Below are 14890 nucleotides of genomic sequence, written 5' to 3' on the forward strand. Positions count from 1 at the left end.
TTAAAATGTAAGAAACAAATTATTATCAGTGATATGCTGTCTTAAGCAATCGTTCTAGTTGCAGTTATATAAGTGTCAACTATTAAATGCAGCTTAGTAAAAGTACTTGGTTTCTATTTTCATAGGAAATAAATTCAGTCTTTACAGCGGAAGTACCTTCCATTTCCCTGTTAATGATACCAGGCACTGTCTCCAGCAGGAAGTAGAGCCTGCTCAGTTCCATACTCTCAATTTCCAAAAGATCGATTGTGTTCTTTCTCATTTCTTCCTGAAAAAATTAAGTTACATTAAAACAAATTAATCTACCAAAATAATAAGAGTAGTCTCCTAAATGAGCCTCTATAAATGTTTTCTGAGCTCTAATTTTTACTAAGCATCTACTGCCATTATTTTTATTGGAATAAAAAGGCAGAAAAAGAACAAATTCTACAGCCTTTTTTTTTTTTTGTCAGCCGTGGGGCTTGAACTCTGGGCCTGAGCGCTGTCCCTCAGCTCTTCAGCTCAAGGCTAGCACTCTACCACTTGAACTACAGCACCACTTCCAGTTTTCTGGTGGTTTATTGGAGATAAGAGTTTCAAGGACTTTCTTGCTGGGCTGGCTTTGAACCACGATCCTCAGACCTCAGCCTCCTGAGTAGCTAGGATTACAGGTGTGAGCCCCTGGAGCCCAGCTTCTACAGCCAATTTTTAAGCCTCATTGTTATTTTTTTTAATTTCTACTTTCTTCTACTCATAAATCTTCTTAATATGTTTCTCTCCTGCCTACAGTTTTAATTACCATAAAAGGAAATATTCCAACAAGAAGGGAACAATTGCTAAAAACAATTGCTAAAAGAAAGAAAGAAAGAAAGAAAATTTCTATAGAAGAATCTATTTTTCTAAAAATCTAACAGATAATCTCTTTCTTTCTTTCTTTCCTTCTTTCCTTCTCTCTCCTCTTTCTTTCTTTCCTTCAAATAAAATATGTTAATAGCTACTGTTATTTTATGACATGAAAAATTATAAATATATTTTATTAACTAAAAAATCTGTTACAGCTGATTGCTGGTGGCTCATGCCTAATCCTAGCTATTCAGGAGGCTGAAATCTGAAGTTGACAGTTCAAAGCCAGACCAGGCAGAAAAACCTGTGAGACTCTTATCTCCAAATAACCACCAAAAAGGCAGCAGTGGAACTGTGATTCAAGTGGTAATGAGCAAAAAAAGTCAGGATCAGTATCCAGGCTCCTGAGTTCAATCCTTAGAACAGGAGTGTGTGCATGTGCAATCCATTGTATAATTGTGTATACATTGAGATTGTTTTTCTTTAAAAAATAAAATTCATCTGGGTACAGTGGCTCCTGCCTACAATCTCAGTAGAGAAGTATAGATTAGAAGTAGAGATGGGTGAACCATGGTTCAAAGCCAGTCTGGGCAACAACTTAGTAAGATCCCATGTAAATAAACAAGCCAGACGATGGTGGTTCACTTCTATAATCCTAGCCAAGCTAAAGGTCAATCCCAGGCAAAAGTTCAACAATCTGTTTGGAAAAACAAAACAAAAACAAAAAACAGTAAAGCTCAGATAGTAGGTCACCTGCATTGCTAGCACAAGGTGCTGAGTTCACACTCAATGCCAAAATAAAGTTCAATATAAACATCACATATACTGTGAAAGTATGATATTCTTTAAAGACTAACTAAAGGTTTTAGGGCAGTGGGATCATAGCAGTTTTTACTTTCTTTCTTTTCCTTACCTATTTTTCTTCCTCAGATTTTCAAAGAATATTTATTATTGTAATAATGGAAAGATTTTTCTGTTATATAAGAGGTCTCACAGCTCAGGTAGTAAACAGATACATACTAGTTACTTTAATCAGACACAATGAGTATTTTTGACTCTTGTACATGCTGGAGAAAAACAATCGAAAGAAATGAGGAAGAGGAAAAGTTTCCATAGGACCCCTTGGCAGTACAACATACACAAACTCTTCAGTGTACACTGGTTTCTATTCAATTGACTAGGATCATAAAATATGACTAAGTACCATACATCCACAATTGCATGTAATTATGTAAGATATAAAGTGATAAGATTTTTATCTGCCGTCTGTGGACTCAACTCCCATACTTTACAGTTATATGTCGACACTTTTAGATCTAGAACATGTAGTAGATTCTTATTTGATATTTTAAAATTAAATGAACCATTCAACATTTTGATCCTGAAGAAGCCTTTGAAACATTCAGACATGACAAACAGATATATTGAAGAAAATTAAATTTTTTTCTTAAATATGTCTTTGATAGGAGCTAGGTTATAATTGAAAGAGGTTCTGCTGTTTTCATTAATAATAAGACTATTCCAGTGGAATAGACAATATGAAAAATGATCTTTTATCTGCTGTGAAAGAAGCAACTTAGAGAAAACTGATAGTAGGTACCATGCATGTGATTTTGTTTTTGTTGTTGTTGTTAGGTTGCGGGGTTTGAACTCAGGGCCTAGGTGTTGTTGTCCATGAGCCTCTTTGGGATCGAGGCCAAAGTGCCACTTCCAGTTTTTGAGTGGTTAATTGGAGATAAAAAATCTCATGGGGACTTTTCTGTCCAGGTTGGCTTTGAACCACTATCCTCAGACCTCAGCCTCCTGATTTGTAGCTAGGATCTAGGTGTGTGCCACGGGTGCCTAGCTGAAGGTAATTTTTAAAAATTTCTTTTTTGAGATTAAGTGATTACATAAAATTCACAGTATTGTGAGATAGTGGTGCTTAGCTAAAGTCACAAACACATTTTTAACCTACACAAGGAGAATTGTCATTATCATGGCCTAGAAGCTTATGAACTCTACGAACTTTGACACTACAACTATTTTTTTTCTAAATCTGGTGATATGTACATTTCTCTCCTTTTGCTTAGTGTCAGCTTTTCCTTCCCTCTCATTCCTCCCTCCCATGCTGCCCTTGAGTTGCTTGGTTCACTTTCATCAATGTCCAGTGCAGCTGATGGCCCCTCTGCTGTATTTTTCACCTGTTTCCCTCTGATTCTGTGCCCTCCTCCTAGCTTCCCTCATGTGTGCACATGTATATACCATATGTGGGGTCAAGAACATAGAGTCATCTAAAAATGATACCACAAATTAAGAAGAGCTCCTTTGTTTCTTCAGTCCTGTTTACTTTGTTTTATCTTGTTGGGTTTTGAATTTAACATCTGCATATCAGGGAGACCATGTGCCATTTGTCTCTCTGATCTTGGCTTACCTAGCTCTATATGATTTGTTCCAGTTCCATCCATTTCCCTGTGAATGCCATTATTTTGTCCTTTCTAATGGCTACATAATATTCCATTGTATATAGGTACCATAATTTTTGGATCCATTCATCTGTAGTGGGGCATCTGGGTTGTTTCCATATCTTGTCTATTGTAAAACAGTGCAGCAATGAACATGGAGGTGCATGTATCCTTGTATCCTGGTTCCTGTTGCTCAGGGTAGATGCCTAGGAGTAGTATGGCTAGGTCATTTGGAAGGTCTATGTTTAGTTTTCTAAGGAACCTCCAGACTGCTTTCCAGAGTGGTTGTATTAGTGTACCTTCCCACCAGCAGTGCAGTAGAGTTCCTCTTTCTCCACATTCCTGGCAGTACTTGTCATTGGCTGAATTTAGGATTTGGGCCATTCTGAGTGGGGTAAGGAGGTATCTCAGAGTTGATTTTATTTGCATTTCCTTTATGGCCAGGGATAATGCATGTGATTTTTTAAATAGTCAGTTTGCTATGGTTAGATGGTAGTTGTTGAGTGAATGTTTACTTGGTTGGTTGGTAATAGTGAGTTTTGTTAGTTGTTGGTTGGTTGGTTGAGTTGAAGAAGTGGTTACATATTGGTGTGCAGGCATTTGCCATTTGGTCCTTCCACTAAGTTTTCTTACCACCCCTATTGCTTTCCTAAGTGATTTGACCTCATCCTTAGCACAGTATCTACAATTCATTTACTACATAGAAAACTGGGCAGCAATCTCTACTTATGGATATATTTTCCAAGTTGAACGAAAAAGATTTTTAACTCCAGACAAATGTTTCACCTATTCACCTATTAAAATAAATTGAATGAAGTTGGTGCCAAATTAAGTTTTTTGAAAAATTAAGTGGATGATTGAAAAAGTTGAGCTAACAGATAACACAATACAGTAGATGATTGAAAAAGTAGTTCTAATAGACAATACAATACCAGTTGTTTAACAGCTACAGCAATGTCCTTAAGAAAGATACTAGCTTCTTCATTGCATTTAAAATCGTCACTTTTCAGAGATTGTTCTAAAAATCAAAGAGATTAGAAAATTAAGATCTTTTCTCTATTCAAATCCTATTTAACCATTTATGTTCTGGTTCAAATACTAGAAGTGATTTCTAAATGTATTGTATATGTGAACTTTGTTGGTACTTGCTACATCCTACTACATAGCATTGTAATTTAGACAAGCATTTTATGCTTTTTGGAGACAAACTCATCTTTGCATATCTTCTGGTAGAAAGAGTATGACTAGGATGGGGCAAAAATATTGATACTTATAAGAGGTTTAAATCTACCATGGCTATACTGAAGGTTTGATTAGCCATGATTTCATATGCATACACTAAATACATATTAATATAAAGTAATATGGGATTATGCCAGGGGGCACATATCAAATAAACTGTTATTTTTACTTCCTTGCAAAAATTTGAAGCATGGAATGGGATTATTTGTAAAACTAGAAATTGTGAAGGAGTTTCTGTCTTGTTCCTAGCCGCGTGTGTGTTTGTGTGTGTGTGTGTGTGTGTGTGTGTCCTTTCTCCACATGTTCTGTAAGTGACTTTGCAAGTCACCATGTTAAAGACTCACAGGCGGTGATATACAGATCATCATGAAAAGAATTCAAGGCCCGGGCTGGGAAGCTTGCCTTGCATGCCTGAGGCCATGGGTTCGGTTCCTCAGCACCACATAAGCAAAAAACGGAAAAAAGCCGGAAGTGGCACTGTGGCTCAAGTGGTAGAGCACTAGCCTTGAGCTGAAGAGCTGAGGGACAGCGCCCAGGCCCAGAGTTCAGGCCCATGACCGGACACACACACACACAAAAAGGCCCAAGTTCTATCAATAACAATGAATATTAACATATGAATAATGCACATCTCATTAGTGGTGAACATTCTTCATGATAACACTTGTCCAGACCTGAGAACTGTGGAATTAAATCAAGCCTTTTATGAAGTAAGAAAGCATCCTAAAGAAACAGCAACATCGTCGCAGAAACCACTATGATTATTTTGAAACAGAAAGATGATTCATTCGAGTAAAACAATGAGATGTTTTGCTCTTTGGAGAAATGATTTTTGAGGAGCTACCCAGAAATACCCTTTCTTGGACTAACACATTGAGCTTTCTAATAAGTATGTTGGCCTGGAGCCATTTAAATCTAAGTTTCCTAGTTTAACATAGCCTTTTCCTCTCCTATTCGTCAAATAAACCCTGGCCAGGCAGAGTCCCCTGGTTTCAGGAGGAGGATTTTCCATTAGAGGCGGTGGAGCACTGAGCTCCACCTGGCCTCAGCCTCCTGTCCCTGAACTTTGCACCCCCGGGGCCTCTCACCTATGGCAAAGAGCTGCTCTAGGGCAGTGGTCGCCACCGAGGAGCCCAGGGTAGGGGGGATGGTGCTTAGATCCAAGGACAGACTGGCGGAGATGGCGACATTCCTCCCCAACTCAGGGACCAAGGAGTACAGGAGTTTCCAGGCCATTTTGCTGTTGTTGCTCACAACCTCCCAGGCCCGAGTATGGCGGTTGCTACGGGCAACGAGGATGCCGTGGTCCTCGTGCGCCCCCTCGTGATCCATATCGGAGGTCCAGACGACCAAGTTATTCTTATTATTATTATACTTTAAAAACTTATTGTACAGGTGATGTACAAAGGATTACATAAGTTAGATTATGAGCGCATTTACTTTTGAACAGTGTTACCCCCTCTCTCATTCACTCCCAGCTTTTCCCTTTCTGACTTTTCACTCCCCAAAGTTATACAGTTCATTTCCAACATAGTGTCTAGTGGATTTCACTGCTGAATTGGTTCACCCTTTGTCGACCGTTTCTGTTGCTTTCCTCTCCCCAAATAAGATAAATTTATATACAAGACAAAAGGCACAGAAACAAATCATAGTGACAAAAGGAAATAGATCAAAGAAAAAAAGAAAAAAGAAAAAAAAACTCATGAACAGTATAATAATAAAAATAAACCTCTTGTTTCCATTTCTTGGAGTTCATTTTGATAAGCATCATTTTATATGATCACAGGCACATAGCTATTAACCCTTTGTGATCCATTCCTAAGAATAACTTCTTTGTTCTCACTGTGTGAATGTTTAGAGTGCTATTTAATCATGTCCAGATGTACCTATTTGTCCTTTACTGTCCATTGGGTTTACTTGTAGATTTATAGGAACATTCTAGATATTACAAATGAGGGAAAACATGCAGCCTGTGTTTCTTTGGGTTTTACTTTGCTTAGTATAATTTCAAACTCTATTACAAAGCTATAGTAATAAAAACATCTTGGTACTGGCACAAGAATAAGCCTGAGAACCAATACAATAGAATAGAAGACCCAGAAATGAACCCACAGACCTATAGCCACCTAATCTTTGATAAGGGACCCAAAAACACAAAATGGAAGAAAGACAACCCGTTTAACAAATGGTGCTTGCAGAATTGGCTATACACATTCAGAAAACTGAAGTTAGATCTTTATATTAATCACTTTGTACCAGAATTAACTCCAAGTGGATCAGACTTCAATGTAAGACCAGATACCTTGAAAATATTACAGGAAGGGATAGAAGAATCACTAGGGCTTCTAGGTACGGGTTGAAACTTCCAAGTAAAGATCAATATCAAAACAAAGAAAGACTGGATAAATGAGATCGCATCAAACTGAAGGGTAAATGCATGGCAAAAGACATAGCTAGCAAGATAAATGGAAAGCCCACAGAGTGGAAGAGGCTGTTTACCAGCTATGCATCAGACAAGGACCTCATATCTAAAATATACTTCGAGCTCAAAAAAATTAAACCTTTTCAAAACAAATCCTCAAGGAAACAAAAACTCAATTAATAAATGTGCTAAAGACTTAAAGAGAGATTTCTCTGAAGAAGAACAAATAAGAATGTCCAATAGACACATGAAGAGATGTTTCACATTTCTGGCCAGAAAAGATATGCAAATCAAAGCAAAATCGAGATTTCACCTCACCCCAATTAGAATGGCCACTATCAAGAAGGCTAACAATAACAGATGCTGGTGAGGATATGGCCAAAAGGGAACACTACTGTACTGCTGGGAGTGTAGTAGTGTAAACTTGTTCACACACTCTGGAAATCAGTATGAAGGTTTCTCAAAAGACTGAACATAGAGTTTTCCTATGACCTAGCAATCCCACTTCTGGGAATCTACCTACTTGACCACAAACCAGGCTACACTAAAGCCACCAGCACAACCATGCTCATTGCAGTATTGTTTACCATAGCCAAGATATGGAATCAACCCAGATACCCTTCAGTGGATGAATGGATAAAGAAAACGTTGTATACACATTGGAACACACACATGTGCACACACACACACACACAAAATGAAATTCTATGCTTCCATCAGAAAGAATAACATTGCCCCATTCATAAGGAAAAGGAAAAGCTAACTTGGAAAAAATTATTCTAAGTGAAGTAAACCAGACCTCCCAAGTTCTAATGTCCACATGAATTAGGTGGTCTTTGAAGGATAACATTCCTTCAACCCACACCTCTAAATCTGCCTCCCTCCCAGACTCCCTAAACCATTCCCACTCCCTTAGTTTAAGATTCATATCTTCTCTACCTCTGAAATCACAATAACCATCATGTTTGCATGCCTGCCTCTGTCACCTTCTCCAGAAGAGCCTTTACAGGAAATAGCTTCATCTTTCATAAACCTTGCTAGGGCTATTCTTTTACTATCTCCACTTTTATAGACAAAGAAACAGAGGCACATTTGACTAAGTAAACTTCCCAAGACCAAAGGAGGATTGTAGTGCATTTAAAGTGGCGTATATAGCTATATATGAATCATTGTGGGGTTTTGTTATCTATTCCTGTACACATTTTGCTTTGAATCAGTTTTCTGCCTTTTCCTGTCTTCCCTTCAAATTGTGAGTTCTTTGATGACAGGAGCTTAGTATTTTTTTTCTCTGCATTTCAGCGTAGTGTCAGGCTCCATTTCAGTGTGACTGCCTCTTTTCTGCCTCATTATGGACAAGCATAGATACTTTAACCACCTCCCCATTCTGTCTGTCTGTCTCTCTCTCTTTCTCTGCCTCTCTGCCTCTCTGTCTCTGTCTATCTGTTTCTGTCTCTGTTTCTCTCTCTCTCTCTCTCTCTCTCTCTCTGTCTCTCTTACTCTTGTGCTGCTACTGGGTCTTGAACTCATGGCCTTTAGTTTCCCCTCCCCCGCCCCCCTCAAGGCTAGAACTCTTCCACTTGAGCTCAACTTCCAGCTTTTTGGTGAAAGAGGCTCATGGACCTTCCTGCCTGGACTGGCTTTGAACTACTCTCCTCAGACCTCAAGTACCTGGATAGGATTACAGGTCTGAGCTGCTGCCACCAGGCTTCACCCCTCACTTTTCTTTACAGATGTTGAAACTGAAGTCAGGACAGCAACAACAATAGTTATTGCTAGATAATGAGTTGAATGTTTCAAGTTTCAGGCACTGCTCTGCATCCCATTTAACGCTCATAGGGATTCCTGTGAGGGAGCAACTTATTTATTTACCTATTTATTTTATTATCCCCAAATACTTGTAGAAAGGTATTCCACTTCAACAGTCTCAGTTTATGAGAACAAAGCATCTTGGTCAGTGCCAGCCCTTTCATTACTCTCCCCACATTGATCCTATACACCAACCTCAACTTCCCTAGTTTCACTTTCACACAGGTACCTTGAGTACAATGATTATATTTGCACACCATTCTCTCCTATCATCCACTCCTTCTTACCCACTCGCCCCTCTCAGATAAGTTACATTTCAGTTTCTTGGTATTTATCTTGTTAAACTGTTAATTATTCAAAAAGGTTACACTATAGAAGCCTGCAAATACAATAATTTATTCTGTGTGATTGTGTCTATATGCATATGGTCTTGTTAGTGTTTTCATGGATGCTTATATTTTAGGTCTAATTTCCACAGATGAGAGAAAACATGTGCCCTTTGTCTCTCTGAGCCTGACTTTATATGAATTTTATTTCCAAGTCCATCCATTTCTGTGCAAATGACATGATATTCTTCCTGATGGATAAATAAAATCCCAAAGCATATATTCCATTCTCTTTGTTTTTATTTTTTTTAACATTTTACAGTAAAGATGATGTACAGAGGGGTTACAGTTTCATGTCAGGTAATGAGTAAATTTCCTTTTGAACAGTGTCATCCCCTCTCTCATTCTATATCAGTTTTTCCTCTCTTGATCCCCCTCCTCCCAAGTTGTATAGTTCACTTCCAACATAGTGTCTAGGGAGTATGACTGTTAAATTGGTTCACCCTTTGTTCCACCATTTCTGTGCTTTCCCTTCCCCTCCCCAAATCAGATAAACCTATATACAAGGCAAACAGTACAGAAATAAAAAACAGTGACAAAAGGGAGTAAAGCAAAGGAAAAAGGAAAGAAAAAAAAAACTTCAAATAGTATAATAAAAAACCTCATACTTCCGTTGCTTGGAGTTCATTTCAATAAGCACCATGTTATATGATCATATGCACATAGCTATTAAGCCCTTGTGATCCTCTCCTAAGAATATCCTCCTTTGTTCTCACTGTGAATGTTTAGAGTGCCGTCTAACTAATCATGCCCAAGTGTAATTTTTTTGTCTTTTACTATCTATTGTGTTTACCTGTAGGTTTATAGGCACAGTCTAGAGATTACAAATGAGGGAAACCATACAGCTTTGTGATTCATGTACAGGTTGTGGGGCATCTAGGCTGTTTCCATACTTGGCTATTGTGAATAGTGCAACAATGAACATGAGTGTGCAGGCCCCTTCATTGTATCCTGACTTGTGATCTTCTGGATATATTCTTGAACGAGGTAACATTGTCCACTTTGCCCAAGAGACCCTGAACCATCATGCTAGAGTGCCTTGGAGAAGGCTCAGCTGATCAACAATAAATCTAGTTCCAGATGTTTTTTTCACTCAGGAAAAACTATACCCTGACCTTGGACACTGTCCTGCACCCTTCCTTGTTGCTACAATTTGCTCTATTAGTAGTTTGATCTCTTGCTGCCTTCCTGTGCTGTCATATGTGGTAGGAGCAAGAAGCTAGATTAATACATTTCCAGAACATCCATGCTATCTGGTTTCCACCAATAGAAGCCAAAGGCAAGAGATTAGAAGAGCAACAACCCATTCTGCTTCTGTCTCCAGGAGAGGCCATTTTGGGACCATAGTTGATTGCAGGTCACAGCAGTTTTCATGGCTCCTGAGCTGGCAGGAGTGGGATTCAGGTTCCAGCAGTCTCCATAGTCACAGCACGAAGAGTGGGTGTGGGGGCACTGCTCATGGGAGGGGGCAACTTTCCACTCTCTGGGATCTTCTTTGCTTACTTCCTCTTTGGCTGTTATTGTTCTTGTAACACATTCTCTGTAAGACTTTCTCCTGGAATTATCTAGTCTGGACCACACCAAGCCAACCTTTACACTGTCACCAGAATATTCTTCCTTCTTATCATCTCTTTTGTATCTCACTGCTCTTGGTTGTCTATGAATGAAGCGTAATCTCTAAAGAGACACTGGTGATTCCCCAATTACTGGCTAAGGAAAGCTGTATAGGCTTTCTGAATTATTAGGTCTCTTTGTTTCTCTTCTTGTCTCTCATATTCCCTCTCCTCGAGCATGCAATGGGAGAAATGTCTAGCCTCTCCTCTATCTCATGGTTCCTTTTATAAAAGATGTCTTTTACAAAAGTCATCCCATCCTTTTCTAAAACAACATGAAAAGCATTTTGGAAATGAAAAAGTCCAAGAAATACACTGTGAAGAAGTTTACCTTCATGAGCATTCAGAGAACAATAATACACTTGTTTTCTGTGTTGTATAAGATTAAAATGAATAATAATTCAAGGTATAGACACTAGAAATGTGAACAACTCTACCTCCTCTATCTTGAGGAATCTTAGCATACAGTAATATTTGTAAGAATGGTTCTTACAGACATAATCACTGACTGAGCACTGGTAGCGCCTGTAATCCTAGCTACTCTGGAGGGTAAGATCTGAGGATGGGAGTTCAAAACTGGAGATGTGGTTCAAGTGGTAGAGCACCAGCACTGAGTAAAGCTCAAGAAAAATGCCCTGACCCTGCATTTAATCCCCAGCACCAGTATACTCTCTCTCCCTCTCCCACTCTCTCCTCTCTCTCTCCTTTTCTCACTCTACCTCTCTCTGTCTGTCTGTCTCTGTCTCTCTTCTCTCTCTCTCTCTCACACACACACATATACACATCACAATCATATGGAAGCACATGGTATTTGATGATAGTATTGCACTGGTGGCTACTTCTTCACATAGATCTAGAATCTTTGGAGAAAACCCAAACTTCTTGGGTGTGTTTGTAATTCATGGGTGAGGCCAAACCAGTGTCCCACTCTTATTAGATATGTTGTTGGATATCTCATGAATAGGAAATGCTTCCAGGTTACAGGCTTCTGTGCTATTTGTCAGGATCCACTATGGTTCACAACTAGACTACGCTTAAATCTTTCTGGGAAGAAAATACTTATAGCAAGCCGAGTTTCTGTCTTTCTTATTTCCAGCCCTACCAGCCTGGCACAGGACCTCATCTCCCCACCAGTGTTTGATCAGTGGGATCTTGTTACTTGTCTACCATCTCCACCTGTTGTCATTTTCCTCCTCAGAACTGTTGCCTCAAATCAGTGGCTTACTGTGGCCACGTGGAAGCCCCCCACTTCCTTTTCCTCAAGGAAGGAAGTTGCCCATAAACTCACACATTATCTATTCTACTTTGAGGAAAAGTGAGGTTAGGATGGTGAGTACCTGGGTTCCAGCCTCTGTAGGGAGAGCCAGGGACAAGGGAGCTCAGAAGAGCTAGAGGATTTCCTACAAAAAGTCATCCACATGGACATTCTTCAAGCTACTGTTTAATCAACTGCAATATGATCCCTATGCCAGCTGGCTAGGTGGAGTTTTCCTGGGTGGCTGGGAAGAATTCAGCACAGCTTCTAGTATCAAATAGGAAGGCTGATTTTTGTCTTCTCCATTCTCAATTAGATCTTTCAAGTAAAAACCTCTATGTTGGATGTATGTCTTAAAAGTCCAGAAGATGTTTATACATTAAAGAGTCTCTACTCTTTGAGTTTCTTACAGATTCTAAAGTACCCATCTTGTGGTCCTGGCTACAGTTCTCAGTTACAGTGACTTTAGCATATGCTTATAATAAAATGGCAGAAAGATCACCTCCTCTGGGTAGTTAAGAGACGCAAGCAGATGGGATGGCACCCATAATGAAATTATGCCAAACAAGGAAGGGCAGACTATGTCCATGTTTTTATCAGTCTCCTTTCAACTGCCTCTCTTGACTACTTGATTTTATCTAGCAGCAGAAATTCCTGAGCAGATTTGGAGCAGGTATTGGTTACATCAGATTTAGTATCGTTTTGGAATGGCTTTTGTAGTCAACCTTATAGTCCCCATTTTTTTTCATCTGTAAGATTATGTCAGGTGCTGCTGGCTCACACCTGTGATCCTAGCTACTCAGGAGGCTGAGATCCAAGGAGTTCAAAGCCAGTCTAGCCAGGAAAGTCTTGAGATTCTTATCTCCAATTAACCATCAAAAAGCCAGAAATAGAGTTGTGGCTCATGTGACAGAGTGCTAGCCTCAAGCTCAGGGACAGTACCCTGTGCCTGAGTTCAAACTCAGGACCAGCACAAAAAAATGAGGTCATGGGATTATTAAGACAAAGGGGAATGAAGATGTGCTATCCACACAGAACAGGCCACGTGTTTCCTTCTCTTCCTTCTACCAGTGGAAAATAGAAAGCATTTTTTTTCTGAAATGCAAATATTAGCTATTCACCCCTGTAGTGAAATCAACATTTGCCACTCTAGAAGTGGGAAATTGGTCTTATTTCCATGCTATTTTCTCTTGGACACTGCCGGGATGTTTCCAAGGTCAAATCTCACCACAGAAGAAAGAAGTCTGCACAAACATCAGAGAAAAATAGGGCCACACATGAGTGAGTGCCAGGTTCTTCAGCTCCAGTGCTTGTTGTATGCCTGCTGTGTGCTGGCATTGTGCTGGTCACTGAGCATCTACCAAAGAGATCTTTAGGTGGAGCCAGGGCTAGAACCTTTGAGGAAGAGAGACCAGAGCATTGAGAAGTCAGGATGTGCTTGTTTGTCTCCTAGTAAAGAGGGACAAGAGGTAAAAGCAGGAAAAGGAAGGAGAGAGGGAAGAGGTGGGAATTTAAACATCAGCTTTCACCCACACGGTACCCTCCTTCCCTCCCACCTCTCCATGATAGGGACAAAGAGCCTGAGGAGTGTGATTTTCCCTAAAGGTTCACTTTTCCTCCTTACTTCCATCATTATATATCATAAGCTCTGATCAACCCTTCAACAAAATACACTTGTGAGATTTGGCCCTAATTCCCCAGAAGACGGGAATTCCTCTTAAAGGTGGGGTGGGTTTTGAAGCACAGCTTACAACCTGATGTTCTTGCATGTAAGTAGGGAAATGCCATAACTACTGCCACACCTGCAACGTATTTTCTCTTCTTACAAAAATGGGTATTTCTCTGTGAGACTTTCTCCCAATGAGCTGGGATGGTTATGATTAGCCTACTGTTAAAGAAAAATTACAAGGACATGAGACATTCAGTGATCTTAGGTTTAGAGTTAGACAGTGGTGGGGTGGGGACCTCTGGCTCAGGTTGGGGACACAGCCTGCCCTGCCAGAACTGCCTTGTGGCACTGTAAGGAAGGGCAGATTGTTGGCTGGCAGGGGGTTGGGGCAATCTGATTACACAGGCTGTCAGCAGAGCCATCAATGTGGCCAATGAGAAGCAGGTGTCCAGCAGGTATTTAGGTCTTGGGCCTTATTTCACTCCGCAGGGTCTTGAATTCTAAGTGAAACAGCTGGATTTTATGCTGCAGGCAATGTGCAGTGAATGATCAGTGCAGGCAGATTAGACTGTACCCTGCTGGAAGCTGTTTATTTCTTCTGGAAGTAACAAGCTACTTACAGTAAAATAGGCTTTGTGATTTTTTTTTTCAGGTGAGCATTAGCAGAGAAATCTGAAATTAACTTGGGCCAGAAATAAACAATGCTATATTTGGCAAAGATGTCTCATTTCTCATTATTATCTTTAATCACTTATGTTTCAGGTAGTTTCTTCACTTCAAAAGGTAGCAATGATCATTTCTAGACATTCCCAATACTCATGGTCTTCAAAGTAGCAGTATTTTCAATTTTCCTTAATTTAATTCTTATTTTTAAAGAAGTGTATTACATTAGATGATTCATCTGAAGATGATGATGAAAGTAGGTAAGTTTTCTAATTTGATTTTCAAAAATCTGTCTTTTAAAAATAAATGGGCAGCACATTGGAACACACAGGACGAATGAGCATTTCTGGACTTCTTGAAGGAAAGGAAAAACACAAGCAAGCAAGTTCCTACAGTTCTGACTCCCCTTCCCACCCAGCTCCTCAGAGAACTTCCTTCCCCAGCTCCCCAACTCACCTGTCTTCCTCAGGTGGATCTGGTTCCTGTATTTTTCTGACTAAACCCAGGCCCGGCCTACCCCTTCTGCTTTAGTACCTTCCTGCTTACCTTCATTAGCAAACAGTTTGGC

General features: G+C 39.7%; 1 protein-coding gene across 1 annotated transcript in view; it reads right to left on the reverse strand.

Annotated features, from left to right (window-relative positions):
- The window catches only part of Ccdc175 (coiled-coil domain containing 175), a 52859-nt gene extending 47019 nt beyond the window's left edge, over positions 1-5840 (reverse strand). The window contains exons 1-3 of the mRNA XM_042682515.1: positions 5597-5840; positions 4199-4284; positions 157-268 (exon numbers count right to left, since the gene is read on the reverse strand). Of these exons, the coding sequence (XP_042538449.1) occupies positions 157-268; positions 4199-4284; positions 5597-5840 (442 nt within the window). The remainder of the gene's footprint in view (positions 1-156; positions 269-4198; positions 4285-5596) is intronic.
- Positions 5841-14890: the final 9050 nt, after the last annotated feature.

Source organism: Dipodomys spectabilis, unplaced genomic scaffold (genome assembly GCF_019054845.1).
Source record: "Dipodomys spectabilis isolate Male_0828 unplaced genomic scaffold, ASM1905484v1 ptg000073l, whole genome shotgun sequence".
Taxonomy (NCBI): Eukaryota; Metazoa; Chordata; class Mammalia; order Rodentia; family Heteromyidae; genus Dipodomys; species Dipodomys spectabilis.